Source organism: Diadema antillarum, unplaced genomic scaffold (assembly GCF_040938485.1).
Source record: "Diadema antillarum isolate AM-2024a unplaced genomic scaffold, OU_Dant_1.0 scf00000095, whole genome shotgun sequence".
NCBI classification, from domain to species: Eukaryota; Metazoa; Echinodermata; class Echinoidea; order Diadematoida; family Diadematidae; genus Diadema; species Diadema antillarum.
This window is the reverse complement of record NW_027270984.1, coordinates 1,616,905-1,636,822: the sequence shown is the minus strand read 5'-3', so window position 1 is coordinate 1,636,822 and position 19,918 is coordinate 1,616,905. Positions and strand designations below refer to the sequence as shown.

The 19,918-nt window shown below is 38.6% G+C and overlaps 1 protein-coding gene across 1 annotated transcript in view; it reads right to left on the bottom strand.

The window, feature by feature from the left end:
* Positions 1–820: 820 nt before the first annotated feature.
* LOC139718472 (protein PALS2-like) overlaps positions 821–19,918 on the bottom strand; it is a 41,477-nt gene continuing 22,379 nt past the window's right edge. Inside the window, exons 3-12 of the mRNA XM_071629944.1 lie at positions 12,840–12,992; positions 11,072–11,224; positions 8,102–8,177; positions 5,758–5,909; positions 5,217–5,348; positions 4,543–4,651; positions 3,289–3,516; positions 2,502–2,704; positions 1,466–1,588; positions 821–1,006 (exon numbers count right to left, since the gene is read on the bottom strand). Coding sequence (XP_071486045.1) covers positions 821–1,006; positions 1,466–1,588; positions 2,502–2,704; positions 3,289–3,516; positions 4,543–4,651; positions 5,217–5,348; positions 5,758–5,909; positions 8,102–8,177; positions 11,072–11,224; positions 12,840–12,992 — 1,515 coding nt within the window. The remainder of the gene's footprint in view (positions 1,007–1,465; positions 1,589–2,501; positions 2,705–3,288; positions 3,517–4,542; positions 4,652–5,216; positions 5,349–5,757; positions 5,910–8,101; positions 8,178–11,071; positions 11,225–12,839; positions 12,993–19,918) is intronic.

Sequence of the window (19,918 nt, the reverse complement as noted above, 5' to 3'; positions counted from 1 at the left end):
TGGCTACAATAAGTGCATGCACTCCTTTCCCTTTCTGGTTACATACAAAACAAATTTACAGCACAGACAGGACAAAATACGCACATATACTCAAGAGCAGCTCGTTGACGCATCTGTCGCACAATTCATCAGATAAACAGCCATATCTGTAGGATCCTGTATGTTCCACTAGACAAGGGAGTGCCAACTTTCATGGCAAGACACAACCATTCAGAATTTGTCTTTGATGACAAAATGCCGATATTTAGAGGAAATAATACCCATCAGTAAAGAAAGAAAAGGAGCAGTCGCGGTATCACCACACCCTTTAAAAGGCACAGAACCAAGGTTGGCACATCAGACCTGACAAACAATATATATCAAGGGGCAAATCAAGGGCCATAGCCAACAGACTACAGGAGTATTAATCCTAATGAGAAAAGAATGGACACCTTTAATAATGTTATGGTAACTGTATAAACAGTGTACCGGAAACCATGTCTCCCCCCCCCCCCCCCTTTCCTTTAATCTAGCTTTACTATCTAGAGGGGGGCACGGTTCTGGCGAGGTTCAGATGAAGGACGCCAATGTACCCGTTGGTAAAGTCTGAGTGCTTCGTATCCAGAGTTGGGCCAACTCTACAATTTGGCATGAGGGCGCAAGACATCCCGGAGTACACCTGCTGGGGGCAGTTCCACATCAACTCCTCCGTGAGAACTCACAATTTTGACATCTCAGAGCCCCCATCTGGAATTGCTTGGGCCAAACTATTTGGTACTATTAAAATGACTTTATCTTGTCGAGTTCGAGTGCGGTGCACACCATCCGCTAGTCGCGGGTGTCAGGGCGAGTCGTAGACCCAGTCGATGGGCACCCACTGTCGTTTGTGCTCGAGAGCGTCAAGGGCTTCGCAGAGCAGCAGGCACGACTCGTTCAGGTTGCTGTTGATGATGGTGAAGTCGAAGAAGTGGCTGTAGAGGCGCTCGATGCGGGCGCTCTCCTCCACCGTCTTTTGCAAGTCTGCATCCTGCCGGGGGTGACCAATCAGAAACGAAAAGGTTTGGTTGTGGCAGTGCTTCTTTTGCAAGGATCACAATAAAAAAGGGGTGGGATAAGGAAAGTTTAGAAGCAAGAATAAAATCATTCTAGGTTCAAAGATGAGAATAAGCGCTTTATTTCTACTTAAATGGTCTACAAATGATTAAAATATGGTACTCTGACAAAATCTAACAATTTGAAAGCTGGTTACAATGCAAATCTGACCTTTGAATAGTTGAATCTTATGCCCATAACCCAATTAGAGGAAAAATGCATACATCTCGAATAGTTTGCCTTCTCACAGTGCAATATGTAAACAAATTCAATCTAAAGTTTGGCATTTAGTAATCTGGTATCGTGTCCAGACAAAATCAGGCAGAAAGTAATGAAATTTCTTCCAACCAAAGGCCAGGAATGCTACATATATCACTAATGGGAGTCCACTTACTAAAACCTGCTTGTCAGACTGTGCTGCAGCCGCCTCATGGAGCAACCTCAGGGTCTCCAGGTCAGGAGACGCTACAAAGACTACGAACGGCAAGAATTCTGAATTCCTGAGCAATTTTAATGACTGCCGAGAGTGAGAAAAAGCAAGACAAAAGATACAAGAATCATGAAGGCATAAAACTTCAACATTCAAACATTCTAGAATATTGTGGTATCCAGTGCAAACAAAGGCAATTTAGCCATAATTCTCTTATAGATCACTGAAAAGCAACTTGCTCAATGGTATCGTGATTGAGATTAAAACTCCTTTCAACGATAGATCAAATCTTCATTTCAAAGAGGGGCTTGACATCTGTGCAATGAAAATCACATACAGTCAACCTCACCCATCTCGCATTCACAGTGTTATGAATTCAAAAGTTATGGTGCCATTTTCACTGCATAAGAAGACTGCTACAGTTCAGAACGTCACGTATGGACGAGACTATAAACAAAATACCAAGAAATTGCAATATATTTTCCCTTTTCTGGCACAATGAGAGAGCATTTGACTTACCTCTTTCAGAAAGCAGGAGGAATAATATTGCCCTTTACAAATACATCGCATGTAACAAGTCAATGGAGTGTGTGTACTTTTGATGAAAAATGAAATTTTGTGGAATTCTCCTAATATTTTCTTTCTATTGATGTCCATACATGACACCATAAACTGTAATAGTCTTCTTATCCAGCAATAATGACATCAAAACTTTAACCCGTTGAGGACGAGTCCCGAGTATACTCGGGCAGGTGTCTATGGGAAATACAGTTGTACGTGTTGAAGCAAAATCAGTCCGTCAACGGGTTAAAATTCATACCTTTTGAATAGATTGTCCAATTTTTCTCAATCTTCACTGATGTGTACTATCAATACTGCTGCTTTCACTCAATCAACATTTATACCTGAGTTTAGGCTTCCTTTAACTTATACTGAGTATTTATTCTGATCCCACCTACCAGAGAACCGAGAAGTTAGGAGAAACCCTCGACCCGCTCACCTGAGGATTGACGTCGAGCACACACATTTGACCTTTCCTGTTGACCTCCTGGATGGAGTCAAAGGTCGTGCCATAGAGGTTGTTGGCAAACTCCCCATACTCTAGGTACTTGTGGTTGAGGATGTCACTCTCCATCTCGCTGCGGAGGGTGAAGTTGTACGTTAGCCCATTGATCTCCCCCTCCCGTGGAAGCCGCGAGGTGCCTGCGGCAAGACAAGATGTCGAACATCAATGCCATCATTTACAGTGAATGAAAATAGCAAACATCTAGAAATAGTAGAGCTTTTCTCTGTATTATACTTTTTAAAAGGAAATATTACTTGGCAAAAATAACCATACTAAAGTATTTTCACTGAATAAGTTTCAAATCTATCACTTTCCAAACTACAAAATATCTGCTGAGTCATATGCTCAAAAGACAATTGCCAATCTATTGGAATTAACTCAGGAAATGGATATGAGGTATGTTGATACCAACATAATACTATAAGGAAAAAAATCTTTGGTTTAGATATGTCAATAGTTTAAGTTTCATGTTTAAATGTTTTTTCAAGCAGACTTTATATAAATTTGACATTAACAACACCTACTACTTTTGTCTCCATGGAGGAATATGACCATCAATTAAGTCACACATGATTTGATACTGTGCTACAACACAAGCCAGAAAGTGCAACTTTGCCTTTAATATTCTGAGATGGCACAATATTGCACCATACTACCAAATATTTTCCTGATTATTTTCTGAAATCAGTGATTTCAGCAGCTGGCAGACTGGTAGACTCACTGGCTACAGGCACTCCGAATCTTGAGGGCTCAAACTCGATGAGTCGATTTTTGAGGGTACGCCGGCCGACCCCCTGGGCCCCGAGGAGGATGATGGTCTTTCGCTGGAACGGGGGCATCTCCTGCACCTCCTCGTAGATGACGATGTCCGAGCGGTCAAACTGGTGGTTCTTCCTCGTCTCGTACTTCTGCCGCTTCTTCTTCTTGGACCGCATCAGGCCGCAGGCAACTGCATGGTCACCATGGAAACGGATGAAATCATGAATGATTATGGTCTCATATATTTACCTAGGGTAACATCTTCAGTCATGCGGTAAAACACTGTTTTATCAGAGGGCCCAGCCACTGACAGTGCTCCAGCATTACATGTACGTATTTGTCTTCTTCTTGGATCGCATCAATCCACAGGCAACTGCATGGTCACCATGGAAATGGAAGAAATCATGAGTGATTACGGCCTTACGGTATACAATACCCAAGGTAGCATCTTCAACGGTAAAGCACTGTTTTAATCAGAGGGCCCTACCACAGAAGATGCCCAAGCACTACTGGGTGTTCATCTTCTTCTTGGACCTCATCAGTCCACAGGCAACTTTGTGGACAATCACCATGGTAACAGATGAATACATGGATGACAAGGTCTTATTTACTACACGTAGCATCTTCAGTCTAAGTACTGTTTTTCCAGAGGGCCCTGCCATTGACTAAGCCCAAGTTCAATGAACTACTACACAATGTAGGTGCTCATTCATACTGGATACAAAAGTGTTGAGAAGGAAAATGTAGGTAAAACATAATGCCTGTGGATGCAGGCATCTAGTGGAAGACAGAGAATCATACTGCATGATTTAAAGAAAAAAAAATGCATCATGACAAAATAATGAAGACCTGCAAATGTATTTTGAAATGACATATTGCTTTTCCTTCATATTTTGAGTTTGAAACCTTTGACAATTCTTCACCTCGTGACTTACGATTGTAACTGCAGATTCATCTCATCTTGGCAAAATTTCTTCCATGTAATAACCTTTTCGGTTTAAAGAGTCACATCACATAAAGAACAGAAATATCAAGCCAGTGCAGTGAGGGCAAACAAACTCACACGCAGGAAACATACCCTAATTAACCCGTTCCATACTGAATCCTGAAATCCCCATAGACTTAATACACGAGCCACCAGGTTCCCATAGTGAATGGGTTAAAAAGCATGTTCTGACACACGCTGGATTAATCACCACCAATGTCCAACACTTACCCAGTTCACTTGTGTAGATATTTTCAGCAGGGACAAATGCTCTTCTCCTCTCCTCTAGTTCCTGGCTTGGGATTAGGCCAGACCTCCCTTCTCTACCAACCACGTAGGCCTGGAACCAAACAGAAAATCAAATTTGACACATACACACACAGGTAGAGTCCGGAGATTAGTATACACACATCTTGTTTGGCAATGTCTCAATACCCCTCCCCCATATATATCAAAGGATATATTAAAACATAAACACAGAAATGACAAAATACGTGGAAAAGAGAAAATCATACAGTAAATGCACATGAAAGACTTTGTGAAGACTGTCATAGCACAAATATGGACTGATTTTTAGGGCACTGTTGAGATCCAAAGATGCAATAAAGTCAATGTTGCCCCAAATAAAGACTGTCCTTGATTTGTTTTATACATCAAATAAAATTAAATCAGACTTTACACACTTAATTGCGATCACACCAACCAATTCAAACACTTTATATCATAAATAAATTGTTGCCTGCGTTGCCATCAACGTTTACATTGTGACTGCATCAGACATGTTTAGGGAAAGCTTTTATCATATCAAACTCATTACGAGCCAATCATTATCTCTTTTATCCCACATTTTTTGAGCCCCCCATGTAAATCTTTTACCAAGCTTTTCTCCTCCAACCCAATATTACCTGATACCAATCCATGTCGTCCCTCTCAACCACACAGAGGATGTCTCCCCTCTTAAAGGGGAGGCCTACTTCCTGGCATGGCAGCAAGGTGTCTTTGGAAGGGTTGTAGTCAAAGAAGGCCCGAACATAAATCTGCCATTAATAAAAAAAAGACAAAAAATAATGTTACACACACAAGAACTGATGATTCTAGATGCATCCATGAGTTGATGAGGAATAAATAACTGGTTGGTTAATTTACAGGTGCAAGATTGCACAAAAGAAGTATTTTGGCAATAAAAGCTGACAGGAATCAGGTCTGGTTGTAATATCAATCTTAAGATAAACTGCAGTGGGATTTGGGTACAAATTTGCAAAAAGTAGATACTATTTTCAGGCGATAGTGAACAATTTTTCTTTTAACTTTTTTTTTTTTTGTGATTGAAAGCCAAATAAAATAATAATAATAATAATAATAACTGATCAAATCCTGGAGGAATTTTGCGACAATAAAAAGGATCATCTTGTTAAATTGGCAACACACTCTCTCTCTCAAACTTACTGGAGGTAATACTATACAGTCTTGGTAGCTGGGACGAATTTTTAGGGTGACCCGGCCGTCAGCGTTTTTGATGTGTCTTCGCAGCGCATCTGGATCGTTGGTGACGTCGTGATCATTGACCTCCTGGATAATGTCTCCTACGTGTAACAATCCTTTAGGCGTTGCAAAGACATACAAATAAAAATAATAAAATCAAAAGCTGTTCTACAGTTGTTGTCTTTTTTTTTTTGACCAGCACTGATACCTAAAACAGGTTTGCCAATCTCTGCAGATTGAAAAAACAAAAAACAAAAAACACCCACACACACAAACAAAAACATACTGATGCACTCTAATAAAAAAATAAATGAATAAGTACCGTTAAGGCAAAGATCATATTCTGGTTTAAAATTGAAACTATTGCACATACTACACATATTACGTCAAACCTCTACAAAAGAAGACATATTTTAATCTAAAAATATACATATTTTCTTAATATTGGAGAAAATTTAATTGTTAAAGCATTTTAGTTGGCAGATCTGATTTTTTAAAGAGATGTCAAGTTTGACTCTTGCTCAGTGTGTCAGTGTTTGTACAGGGAGATTTTCCTACAGTGTCTTCATTCAATATGGGTAGGCCTACTGTATGATGACAGGGGAAATAAATAATGATACAGGTTTGAATGCAAAAAACAAAAAAACAAAAAAAACCCACTGCTGCACTGCTGCCACTGACTAGGCAAAGCTGGGTAACTATAATGTATTTATATACCTCATAAGTGAGATTCGTATCACTGATTGGTCAAAAGTATATCACGTGACAAGGTGTAGTCCCGTCTATCTTGCCTTAGGGTTTTCATGTAAGTGATAGAAAGGCAAAACCCTCGTGATAGAAAGGCAAACCCCTCGTGATAGAAAGGCAAAACCCTCGTGATAGAATTCGTAAACCCTCCGCGACTTTTGTACACAAATAATATACACTAGACTTCGCGCGCGGTGTCCGCAACCCCTCCACCCAAGGACGTTCACTACGCGCATCGTATAAACACATACAAAATCATCGCACCAGCGCACAGCAGGCATGTTTCAACGTGGCATGGCGATCGAGCGCTCCTCCGTGATTTGAAGTGAGCTGGATCAAAGATCGTACACTTTGCAATTATAATTTCTTAGGATCCCGAAGCAGAGACAAATCTCAGCATGTTGAAAATATCGAATTAAAAACACGAGCGACGGGAAACTGGATGTATACTGCAATCTTCTGCCAAGATTTTATACAGGAGCTCGCCGAAGGCCGTGTGACTGTGAGTGAGTACAATGTACCGTGCGTACTGGGTAGTACGAAATGCACGAAAACCATGCAAGCAAGCGCAGGCTGTGGCCTGATTTTAGGGCTAACGTTTAGGCCTAACAGTTAGAATTTACTTCTTATTTGCCTAGCCCTAGATCTTGATTAAGTCTTAAACGATGAGGTATATAAAACAAATATTAACTGCTCTGTATTCGGATGGTGGTGGAAATTATCACTCCCTCGGTGCTTTTCATACCGACCCTTCCATCACCCCTCGGCTAACGCCTCGGGATGATAGAAGGGTCGGTATGAAAAGCACCTCGGGAATGATAATTTCCACCATCATCCTCATGAGCAGTCAATATTTGTATACTGTATAAAGGTAGTATCATTGTCAATGTCGTAAATAATGTACCACATACTGGAAGAACTCCTGTGTGCTAAAACAGACTTGTAAACACGGATTGACCTTTTCTCTGAACACTTTGTGAGCCACTGTGTACGCCCCCTGTGTGCCATCTTATCCTGAGACTGCAATGCCTGAGCACTTTTCCAAGACAGAAAACAGTCTGTCTCTAAAAGAAAAGTAGCTTTGCACAGAAGTGCTTGTGCTAGAAATGCAGTAGAGCAAAAGCTGTTGAGAAAATTGCGATCTTTGCTGTTACTTGTGCCAAAACTATAGCTATTTTTCTTGCAAATGGCAAGTATTCAAAACATCACCCTAAGACAGACTAAAAAATTGTATTCATGGTCATGATTACACATACACCATGCACTTTCATGAACAGGTGTGGGAGGCATGAGTTTTTGAAGACCCAACCCAAACAGAATATTTAGTAGAATATACTTGAAAAACCCCCTTGGAACAACACTAGGCAGTCACCATACACTGCATGTGTGAGGAATGGAATCGCATGTGACCCTTTCAAGGTACTGTGACATATCACAATTCATCAATTAGTTTGTGCGCTTGGGCAAAATATGCAAAACTGGCAAGCTGTTGTCTGAGTCAGGTGCTTCATCATGTCACATAAAGAGTTACCATAATTACTTTGCATCATCATTTCATTACCTTGTTTGTCAATGACGCTCCCGTGGATTATCCTTGCTACCACAATCTCTCCGTCCTCCACTTTAAACGTGACACCCTGGATTACAAGATCGACAAAGATGAGAAATTGCATTGTACAGCATCACTGTTTTAATAATTCATTAAGGCTCACAGCTCTGTGAAACAAGTTGGTCTGTCTCTGGAAGAAATCTCCCACATGTGTATTTTGATATTGTATATTTAGGTGATACGCTATCAGCGTATCACCTATTGTGATTGTCAAAATTTCTCTTTTTTTTTATTCTTCTTTCTTTCTGCCACATTTTGTGTCGTCAATATCTCAACAATGACATTACGGAATAACATGACATTTTCAGTCAACATGTCTCATAACAATATGTAGCCACAATAAGGTTTTCATGACAGTAACATATCTATGACGTCATCTAGGCGCCATTTTGTGATTTTCGGACCTTGTCACATGATCGATCATAACTTCATAACTAGATATCATTTCTGTATCATTTTCGTTGGACATAAAAGTTCAGGTCACGCTCTATCTTACATTTTAACGCTAGTTACCCAGGTCATCATTACGCGCGCATTTGCGCGCGTCAAAATTTTAAAAGGCTCAAAACGACTTCCCAATGGGAAATCTCGAAGTTTCAGACAATTTTAAGCATTTCAAACATTTTCTCGCGTGCGCGTCCGTCCGCGCAATTTCGCGCGCAGAGGGCGTAACTAACATGAAAATGCAATTTTTTTGACTGATTTGGATTTCTGATACTTTGAGTAACAATAATCATTGATTTCCGATCGATTTTGACCTATAACAAAGGAATGCACTGCCGTCAAAGTTGAAATTCCGCGCGCGCGTCTTTCTGCAAATATAGTGAAAAAACATGTCTTTGTTTATTTCGCCATAGCTCTTTAAATCGTCCTTTGACCCTATATTTCTATTGCATATTACAAAAGCATATGAATTGGAAATAACGTTTCAAGTACCGATTTTGCCAGGAAAACTCATGACGTCATCATATCATCATCTGAAATCAAAAAAGTGGAATTAATTTTTTTGAGGTACTGTTTCTGACATTCATTTGCTCGTATCTCTATTGTTTAAGCTTAATATTACCCCAAATTGAGATATGTTTTGCTTTGAACATTTGCCTTTCAAGTCCATGTCATGGTTTTGAAATTTGATGACGTCATCATACTTTAAATTGTGATTAAAATTAAAGACACAAAATCGGACAAGTTTACGTGTTATGTCTATGGGAGGTGATTTTTTTTTAAACCATGCATTGACTTAACAACGTTTAAGCACCTTTATCTCAGCTGATTTTGCTTCATTTCCTCTGAAACTTTAGTATGTTGTAGCTGAGACAATAAGCTGCAGTAATCATGCATTTTATCCTTTGAAATCTCCTCATCAGATTGACAATTTTGCAGTTTAAAACTGAAAATGAAAATGGAATGTGGACAAAACGATTCCTCATGTATCTTTCACATACATAAGTTTACGTTCCCCATATTTTCTCGTCGAGACGTATGGCCGAGTGGCTAAAGGCGACGTCTCGGAGACGTAAGGTTGCGGGTTCGAACCCCACAAGATCACGAAACAAAATACTTAGCTATTTTACTTTTTTTTCTTCAATTTTGTATTACATATTCGTCCATGTAGAAATCACGTTCGTATATAAACGCACCTATACACACACACAGACACACACACACGCCATATCCCTCTTTTTTGTTTGTTGGAGACCACATTGCTTCGACTGCAGCAAAATTTTGCAGGTTGACTTTGTCAAACCGATCATAGTATGTAATGATGACGACTGAGGTGTTGTACTTTGAACAATTGTCTTTCAAGACGATGTCATTGTTTTGTAATTTGATGACGTCATTACACTGAAAATTGTGATTAAAGGCAAGGTATGAAAACCAGCCGATTATAGGTTTTATGTCTGTGGGACGTATTTTTCCCAAGTTGCCAGAAATGGCATAGCGACCTCAGTCGTTACAAGGCCGCTTTTCCGTCTAGCAATGCAATAGATGTTCACACGGCCACGTTGGTTGAGTGGGCATTCACTTTCCCCCTGTTATATCTATACATTGTTTTTTTTTTTTTGTCTTACCATTTCCGTGGATGACCCGTGGCCGAGTGGTTACAGAAACGGTTTCACATGCACGCTCAATATAACTTCAAGGTGCCTATATCACATTCTTTTCTTTGTCGATCACAGATGACTGTCATCTGATGACCACAAGCGTATCACCTAACTCGTCCTCAATGTGACGAGTTTTCATGTCTCGTATGATATGATATTATATTTTGATATTTGTATTTTGAGATAAGCTCAACGAGCAAAGAAATCCCAAAATTCAAATTTCACAAAGGCTCAAAAGTATTTGTATTTTTTGGAGAAGCCTGATACACTTTAATTGAAAGTGACTGCACTAATTATTTCAACTAATATTAGTACTTAATATCACTAACTTAAGCTAGTGTTGTTGAAGCTGACAGTCTGTGGAAGATGTAAACTGTTATGATTTTATTTCCTAGTTAAATCACATCTTCTCAATGCCAAAATTTCATTACAAAGAAGATAAACTTCAGGTCCCAAAATTATCAAATACATTGTATATATCTTTATATGCTTTATTTGTTCGGCTATGACAAAAATTTTGATATAACGAAAGAAAACTGCCGGTCCCGAGGACTTTGTCAAAACAGGAGCTGCCCTTCACCATACATTGACATTAACTAGATCGGGGGTACTTAATCATTATGAGAAAACACTACACTAGTCTCTATTTTACATATATATAGAAAAAATAATTTCAGAATTCTGTCATACAAACTAGACAGAGGGTTTGTAAAGATTCATGAATGGCAAGCTACATTTATTCATTCCTTGAAATTCCTCTTCTGCTGGCTAATAATCAAAACATCCCTGACACTGCGCAGACTGTGGATTTCCTCACCAGAGGTTCGTCTTTTGACTTCCTGATGCCCACCATTCGGATGGCGTCCCCCGTAGCCATGAAGTCCGGGGTGAAGAAATCCTCCTGGTGGTCCATGACGTCCGGCGATTCCAGGTTCCCCGAGGCGATGTCATCGTGGGTTCTGAGTAATGACTGGGTGGAGATGAAAATTCATTTTCCTACACACTTTATTGTCGTCAAAGCTGCCGCCTCCAGCTGGAAAGCTTTGTTTTGATGCTGGGGTTTCAATTTCCAGGAAGGCGAGTCTCTACAGAAGAAGTCATTATCTCGCTCATGCTGTGTGCCCTCATAAAGAACCAATCAACTGGCGTCTAATGAGCCCTAATGAGCATCATCACAACCCCCCGCTCTGCTGGTTTCCACTGGCAACATCCTCACTACCAAATATAATTTTGCCATCACTGGTATCTCATCTCCATCATCATCATCATCATCATCACCATCATCATCATCATCATCACCATATTCATAATGATTTTTCTCGTTTATTTGCTTATGTCCACCGGGTTAGTCTTTCCTCCATATGTGAATATCGTTCTGACATTTCATACATATTTGAACCATGACTTGCATTGTTTGACTGGCAAATGATGCAAGCAGGTGCAGAGTAGAGTGTTGATTAAAAGGGTAAGGGGGTGAAAAGCATTCGTGTTGATGGAGTTGATAAACAAATACCGAAAGGAAAATGTAGAAATGGGTTTATCCAGGCCTGGTTTATCAAACATGGAGTGGAGGAAAAGGAATGAACTCTTTCCAAACCAGAATATTTTGAGTTACATTGAGTTACAAAAGAGAAAATCCTAATGATGATCAACTGTTCAAAATGTACCCAGTACCGGTACACATATGGACCATTAACACTGTCAGTTGAAAATTGTGACATTAGAAATTTTGTAACATTTCAGCAAAAGTTGCAGAGCAACTTTCAAACAGACACCCAAAGCATTGCCAAAACTACTGAAATTTTCTTAATTCAGCATGAAGTTTGCTATGACATTTATGCATTGAGAATGCTCACGGGGAAGAAGATTGCAATGTTTGTCTCATGAATTCAAATTGGATTTGAATTCCTTCTCAAGACATCATGCCAAAATATGACAGCTAGCTATTCAGACTAATATTGTTACATAATAGCCATATTTACATTGATGTAGGGCAATTTGTCAATCAGTTGCACTAGCCATAGCTGCCTGCAAAAGACTGCCTTGCAAACTATGCATGCAAATTACAGCAGTAAAAACTCACAATACTACTAACAGCACAATGTTTTATCGCAGGATGATTGCTAAGCTCAAACATACCAAATTTGGATGTCATCCTATTTTGACAGAGAGAAAACTAGCAGGCCCATTTATTAGAGTATGATTAAGTAAGGTGAGCTTCACAAAGCATTATTTAAACTGTGCAATGACACATAAAGATACAAATTAAAGTTTTTGATCACACAAGGCTTAAGCACCATTTCTAAATACTGGTATTTCAAAGAAGGTCCATCATCAGAAAGTGCAAATAAAAATCCTCTTCAATGATATCCCACTGGTTGCATTTATAACAAAAGGAATATCCTCGAAGTTATGATGACATATTTTCTTTGTTTTTTAGCAGGCATAATTGCGACTATCTCAAATTGAAATAAAACCATTATTGAATTGAATTGAATTGAACTGAAATTGACAAGAATAGAGTTAACTCATTTTGCGATGAAACTCTTCATGCATTCAAACCAAGGAAGTCTATTCTTTCTTACGATGAAATTCAGGTCTTGGAGGATGCCGGCGAGTTCCGCCGCCTCATCGTTGCAGCCCAGAACGAGGGTCAGTTCGGCCATCACGTCTCCGGCCAGTCCGAGGCTATCCATGCGATGAGGTTTCAGCTCGGTATCCTCCAGAGTGTCGTGGGCCTGTCAATTATTCGAGGCGGAGAGGAAGAAGATGGGAGAAGGAGGAAGACAGAGGAGAGAGACGAGATTAAATCAATGACAGCCTGTAAAAATTTTGCACATATAGGAATACTATGTTCAACATAAAATATATTATATAGTCAAATGTATATACCATGTGAGAGATCAATCCTGACCGAAACGTACGCAGTGTCTCAATGTGAAGCATATACATACATGGGAAGAAATCAAGTTTGAGGACGACGTTGCTCTTTACTTTTCCCTGTAATCACGCTTTGGGCCTGTCATGGCCTTCATCAGGATCTGGGGCATAAGTGGTTGGGTTGTGTGAAGTCACTGGTAAGAGAATTGATGTAGCTCGAAAGGAGCCAGAAGAAAACCCAACAACTTATGAAAATCCTTCATACACTCTATTAACTCTTTATGTGCCATGTTCGCACGTCCGACTCAGTTGACGGCGTGCCAACTTCGCATATTCTGCTCAACAAACAAAGCCGCCAAAACCGATCGATAAATCGCTAATCCCGCGGTACAATCAAAGCGTTTCTCACGCTTTTGTTCCTCTCACATACGGCTTGCATTCTATGTGGTGATTGACTATCAAGCGGTGTTCCAAACTAAATTTGCGTGTACATTCTAAGTTTCTGTCACTATTTTATGAGCAAAAGTCAGGCCTTTACAGTAATGTAGCAACTGGTAATTCAAAAGAAAAATTGAAAATAGAATTGTCATACATTGTATATGGAAGCAAAGTTTGGCATTCCTCTTTAACTTTGCTCACTATTATGTCCAGCTTAACAGAAATTTGTAGAAGTTATACAAATTGGAAAAACAGAATTCTTTCTCAAATCATAGCTATACCTTCGTGTCTCAGAATAACGTGGCACACAGGGGGTTTCTACCATGGCACATAAAGAGTTAAAAAGCATACTGGCAACAGGAACACACATTACCTGTGATATTAATATTTCATGCTCCAAAACACCGGTAGATAGTCAGCAATATCCACACTGACAGAGTTGTCTATCGTCAATACTCAGCAACATACATGTAGTCTGACACGAACTGTAGATTGCACAGAGAAAATTCCGTCACATCAGCAGTTTCCAACCATAGCTATTTTCTGAATACTATACGTCCCTCTGTTAATTGGCAAGAGTCGGGAGAAGTCGGGAATGAAAGGACTGAACAGATTACACCTCTATTTCTACCACCCAAGTGAGATTTATACGTACTGAAAAAAAGAATAAAAGGGGCCCTTGAAGAAGATTAAAATGAAGACAAGAAAAAAAACAGGGACTAGTCAACAGAGATTTGTATGGTTGCATCAATCATCAGGGAGGCTGATTAAGATTTTTCAACACACACACACACACACACAAGAAAAAAAGAGTGTAAAAAGTGCCCTCATTATAAGGACGTACATGTACATTGAGAAAAAGAAAGGAGGAAAGCAAGAAAAGACAAAAGAAGGTAGGAAAGAGGGGATGGTCCAGCCAATCGCCATCCAAGCAGATTAGATCACTGATGCGATCGTTAAGGAATGTGTCATTTCAAAGTCTTCGGTTACATCCGGAATGTAACAGAAGAAGGAGAGGAGAGACATTTAAAGAATTTCACAGAATCACTACCACAAGGACTGCAAAAAAAAAAAAACAGAATTAAGTCCTTAAAGGAAAAACAAACAAACAGACAATACATAAAGGAGAAAAGGTAATGAAAGAATAGTCCTATCATGGGAGGGACTATACAACCAGCTCCTTTTGCAGTAAGCATAACGTCATATCTGACAGTAATCTGTGAAAAGAATGTCTCACTCATGAGTATTTGGTAAAATTTTCAGAAATGGAGAATACAAAGACAGACACGAACTTTCTTCAAAAGAATTTCACAGGAAGAAAACTGGAATAAATGTGAGGAGTAGCTATACATGGGACAAAAATCTTATTAATATAAGAAAAAAAAAACAATGACAGCATTTAGAAAATGAACAAGAGAATAAATGAATGAATGAGAGTAATTAAATCAATGAGAGAAAATATAAATGAATGAATAAATAAATCAATGAATGCAAGAAAAAGAAATTAATTGATGAATCAATAAATAAGGGAGAGAATGAATATATGAAAGAAAGAAATGAATGAAAGAATGACAGGATGAATGAATAGATAATGAATTAATGAACAAATAAATGAATGAAAGGATGAAAAGATGAATAAGTCAAACCATTACAGAATTAGTAAATGAATGAATGAAAGAATGAATGTACAATGACTGAAAGAATGCATGAGAAGAAATAAGTGATAGTGAAAGCTGGAAAGAGAGCTACATAGAAGGAAGGAACAACTGAGATACAGACCAGCGAGAAATCAATTAGACAATCATGTCTTTCTCTCCAACAGGCAGAGTATCTGATGAGTGATCTGCTTGTCATGTCATGTGTCACTTCTAAGCTTTCAGTCCAACCATGGACCTTCGTTGTAGGTCCATGGTCCAACACACACCCAGACAATTTGAGGGGTTTCCCCCTTCCCTTTATAGTCATTGGTTGCTCTGTGTGTCTCATCGACTAATTGATACTTGCATGGTAAAGATGGTCAGACAGTGAGACACTAATGACATGGAGAGTGCTTGTGTGATCTCATCATTGATATTAAATGATCAAACCTGATTCATCACTTTGGTATTAAAGTTTCACTCACTGTCTTCCTTAGGTAGGGTCTACTAACAAACCTTACTGCTTACAGGAATCAGGCCTGATACCCTGCATCAAATCAATGATATTAAAAAGACTTATTTTTCACTTGTAAGATTAACCCTTTACAAGTCCAGGTACATAGCTTAAAGGGATGGTATCATTTTGGTTGAGATAGGGGCTTCAGATTTCCAACCTTTTTTTTTGTGAGATAATGAGAAAAAAAAGCATACAATTCAAAGAGGAATTCAAAGTTTATTCCATGAAGATTGGTTTTGAAATGGCTTGGATATCCAAAAAACAAAGGAGTCTTAATAAAAGGTGGGACCCACCTTTTATTTGGACCCTTTTGTATTGCTTTGTTTTCAGATATCTCAAAACTGATTTTCATCAAACAAACTTTCAATTCCTCTTAGAAGTGTATGCTCTTTCATATTTCAATGGTGGTTTCTGATTATCTTGTAGAAAGTAAAAATCTGAATCCCCCATCTTAACCAAAACCATTCCATCCCTTTAACTTGCTATAAAGGCTATTGAAACATGGACCTGTATTATTTCCATTCAGTAATCCATCCAAACTTGATTCCATAGTTTTAGTAGCTTGTAAACTCACTTGGGCGTAGCAAAGTGCCTTAATCCATCAGGAAGGTAATGGTGGCATAATAGGGTTGCAGGATTAGGTAATCCTTCATTCAATTACAATTAGTTTCTAGACATCTGTACCAATTCGCAAAAAAAAAGCACTCAAGGATGTATGCCAATCTGTGAATAAAGCACAGTAACATTTAGATAATTTCAAGTGTGGCAAGAATTTCATATGAATATTTCATATGTCAAAACGAAAAAGCAAAAAAAGAAGAAAATAGAATAAAGCAGAATAGCAATGTTCAAAATAGAATCATGTCAGACAAATCTGAGACTTTATAAACTGGCCTATTGTTACAAGTTATATGAATACCATGGTAGGTGCATTTAGACAATTCCAAAGAGTACATGTGGAAACATCTAAAAATCAATTTAAAAAATCCTTCCTTATATTTAACGTTTTCTTTAGAATTGAGGATTATGGTAATATCATGTTGTTGTTGGGTTTTTTTTCATGATACAAACAATGATGCCACAATAAGCCAAACTAAAACTCAGTTGGTTGTATCTTTATGCAGATGCCATGGTTGAGATAGTGTGCCGAGGTAGATGGATGCATGTACGCACGTACACCCGGTCCTCGTATTGTGATGAATTCCGTCTTCAAGCAAGCATGACAGCCCTATTAGACCTCCACCCCCATCCCATCTCTACCAGTCAAGCTGTGCCAATCTCTGGGATTTCACTTAACCCTTTGAGGACTAGCTGAGTTTGCTGTCACACAAGTCTCCCATAGACACCTGCCTAAGTACAGTGTACATAGGGGACAAGTCTTCAAAGGGTTAAAGGGTGTGTACAGTTCTGGTCGAGGTGTAGATTTAGCTTTTAACATTTTGCGAGATATTCAGAAACCACTCTAGGAGATGTCAAAGAGCATGCACTTCTAAGGGGTATCAAAAGTTTATTCGATGAAAATCGGTTTTGAAATGGGTGAGATATCCAAAAACAAGGTGAAACAAAGAGATCCTAATAAAGTTGGGGCATGTCGCCTTTTATTATTAGCACTCTTTTGGATATCTCAGCCATTTGAAAACCAATTTTCATCAAATAAACGTTGAATCCTTCTTAAAATTACATGCTCTTTCATATTTCATAAGAGGTATTTCATTATCTCAATTAGGAATGTTCAAAACATGAATCCCTACCTCAACCAGTACTGTACAGTCCCTTTAAAGGACAAGTTCACCTCAATATACATGTGGATTGCGTGAACGCAGCAATACTAGTAGAACACATCAGTGAAAATTTGGGAAAATCGGACAATCCATTCAAAGGTTATGAATTTTAAAGTTTCTGCTCAGTCACTGCTAGATGAGAAGACTACTACAGTGTATGATATCACATGCAAAGCAGGATATAAGGAAAATATAAAGAGAATTTCAAAAAAAAAATCTTTTGAAAAAAGTACCAATTTTCTCAACTTGTTACTTGTTTTCTCAACTTGTTAAAGGTAATATTATTCCCCCCATTTTCTGAAAGTGGCAAGTCAGGTATTCTTTATCATGCAAGAAAAGCGAAAATATGTTGATTTTTCTATATACTTTGTTTATATCATTGTGTACATGTGACATCACAAGCTGTAGTAGTCTTCTCATCCAGCAGTGACTGAGCAGAAACTTCAAAAATTCATAACTGTTGAACGGATTGCCCAATTTTCCTCAAACTCTCATTGATGTGTTTTGCTAATAATTGCTGCATTCACTCAATCCACATGTCTATGAAGGTGGACTTGTCCTTTTAAAGGTTAGAACCATTCTTGCAAGGCTTTTGTGTGGTAGTAGTGATAGTGGTGGTGTAGCGTCCTGTTCATGCAAAAATATCAACTCATTGTAGCACTTTGGGATTCATCCTCACTCAAAAATGTGTGTTTTGTTTTGTTTTGTTTTGTTTTGTTTGTTTGTTTGTGGTTTTGTGTTTTGTTTTGTGTTTTTTTTGGAGGGGGGGGGGGAGTGTTGGGGTCAATTTCATAGACTATCAAAATGCTTCATATTTACAGTTCCAAGACTTGCCACCTTTGAAACGGTACAAAATTTGGTCTCATATTTGTCTCATTACTCTAATGATACTACTGATCTGCTATCTCCGCTCCCCTGTATATTTTGTAGAACGCACATCTGTCCACGGCATACCTTCCCCTTTAAAACTAAGCCACATTATGTTGTTGTTCTCTCCAGCTATGTGGCTGCCAGGGGCAATTGTCGCAATAAATGTCACTACCAAACAGGGCATGGGGCAGTGATGATAGAAAGATAGAGGGGAGGAAGAGAGACTAGAATAGCGAGACATATATAAAGAGATATATAAATAAATAGTGACAGATATATAAAGAGATTAAAAGGGAGACTAAAGGGGAGAGGCAGAACAGAGAGGTAGAGAGATATATAAACACATTGTATTGAAATAGTGACAAATATATACCACGGAAAAAGCGATAGGGAATAAAGAAGGAAGAGAGAGAAATGAGAGACAGAAGTAAATATATTGATACCAGAAAGAGAGAGAATAAAGGGGAGAGACAGAACAGAGAGATATATATATATAAACACATTGTTTTGAAATAGTGACAGATAGGCCTATATACCACAGAAAAAGTGATAGGGAATGAGAGGAGAAAGAGAGAGAAATGAGATACATAAGTAAATATATTGATACCAGAAAGAGAGATAATAAAGGAGAGAGACAGAACAGATAGAGAGAGATATTAAAACATATTGTATTGAAATAGTGACAAATATATACCACAGAAAAAGTGATAGGGAATGAAAGGAGAAAGAGAAAGGAATGACATACGTAAGTAAATATATTGATACCAGAAAGAGAGAGAATAAAGGGGGGGGGGAGAGAACTTCAGATGAAATACAGAACAAAGAGACATACATTTAGATAAGTATAGAGTGAGAGACAGATACCAAAGGAAAATTAAGGAGAAAGAGAGAGGGAGACATAAGACATATGAATAGATAGTGGCAGATAGATAACAGCGACAGACAGACAGATTAACAATAATGGGGACTGAGAAGAAAAGAGATAGATGAACACTGGAACTTTGAGAACCTACAAGTCTACAGAGCGAGTAAACACTTACAGGGAAACATAAAGACCCAACTTTGCCCTTATAAGTTTTAGAAAAACAAAATACCAGTGAAAATGAGGTAAGAACTGAGACATAATTCCTACGCCACACTGTGGTCAATGACTAATCAAGACAGCAAATACAAATCGTATTCAACCATGTATAACTGAATGTCAGAGTGACAAAAGGACAAATGGCTACAGTACAAACTTTAATTCAATGAATTGCATTGCATAGTGACTCATCTGTCATGACCTCCTATAGATGGTTCCATGACATATTCGCTCCAGCAACAATTGCTCCCACGAAATACCGCTAACCCCCTAACCCTAACCCTAACCCTAACCCTAACCCTAACCCTAACCTGAATTCTACCCACAAACATATAACCCTAACCCTAATCCTACTCCTCACATCAAACTAAACCTAAAATCCTATCACGACCAAAACCTTAACCCTAAGTCCTTGGAGAAAATAAGACAAGAGCAACTGTCATGTCACCCCAATAGATAC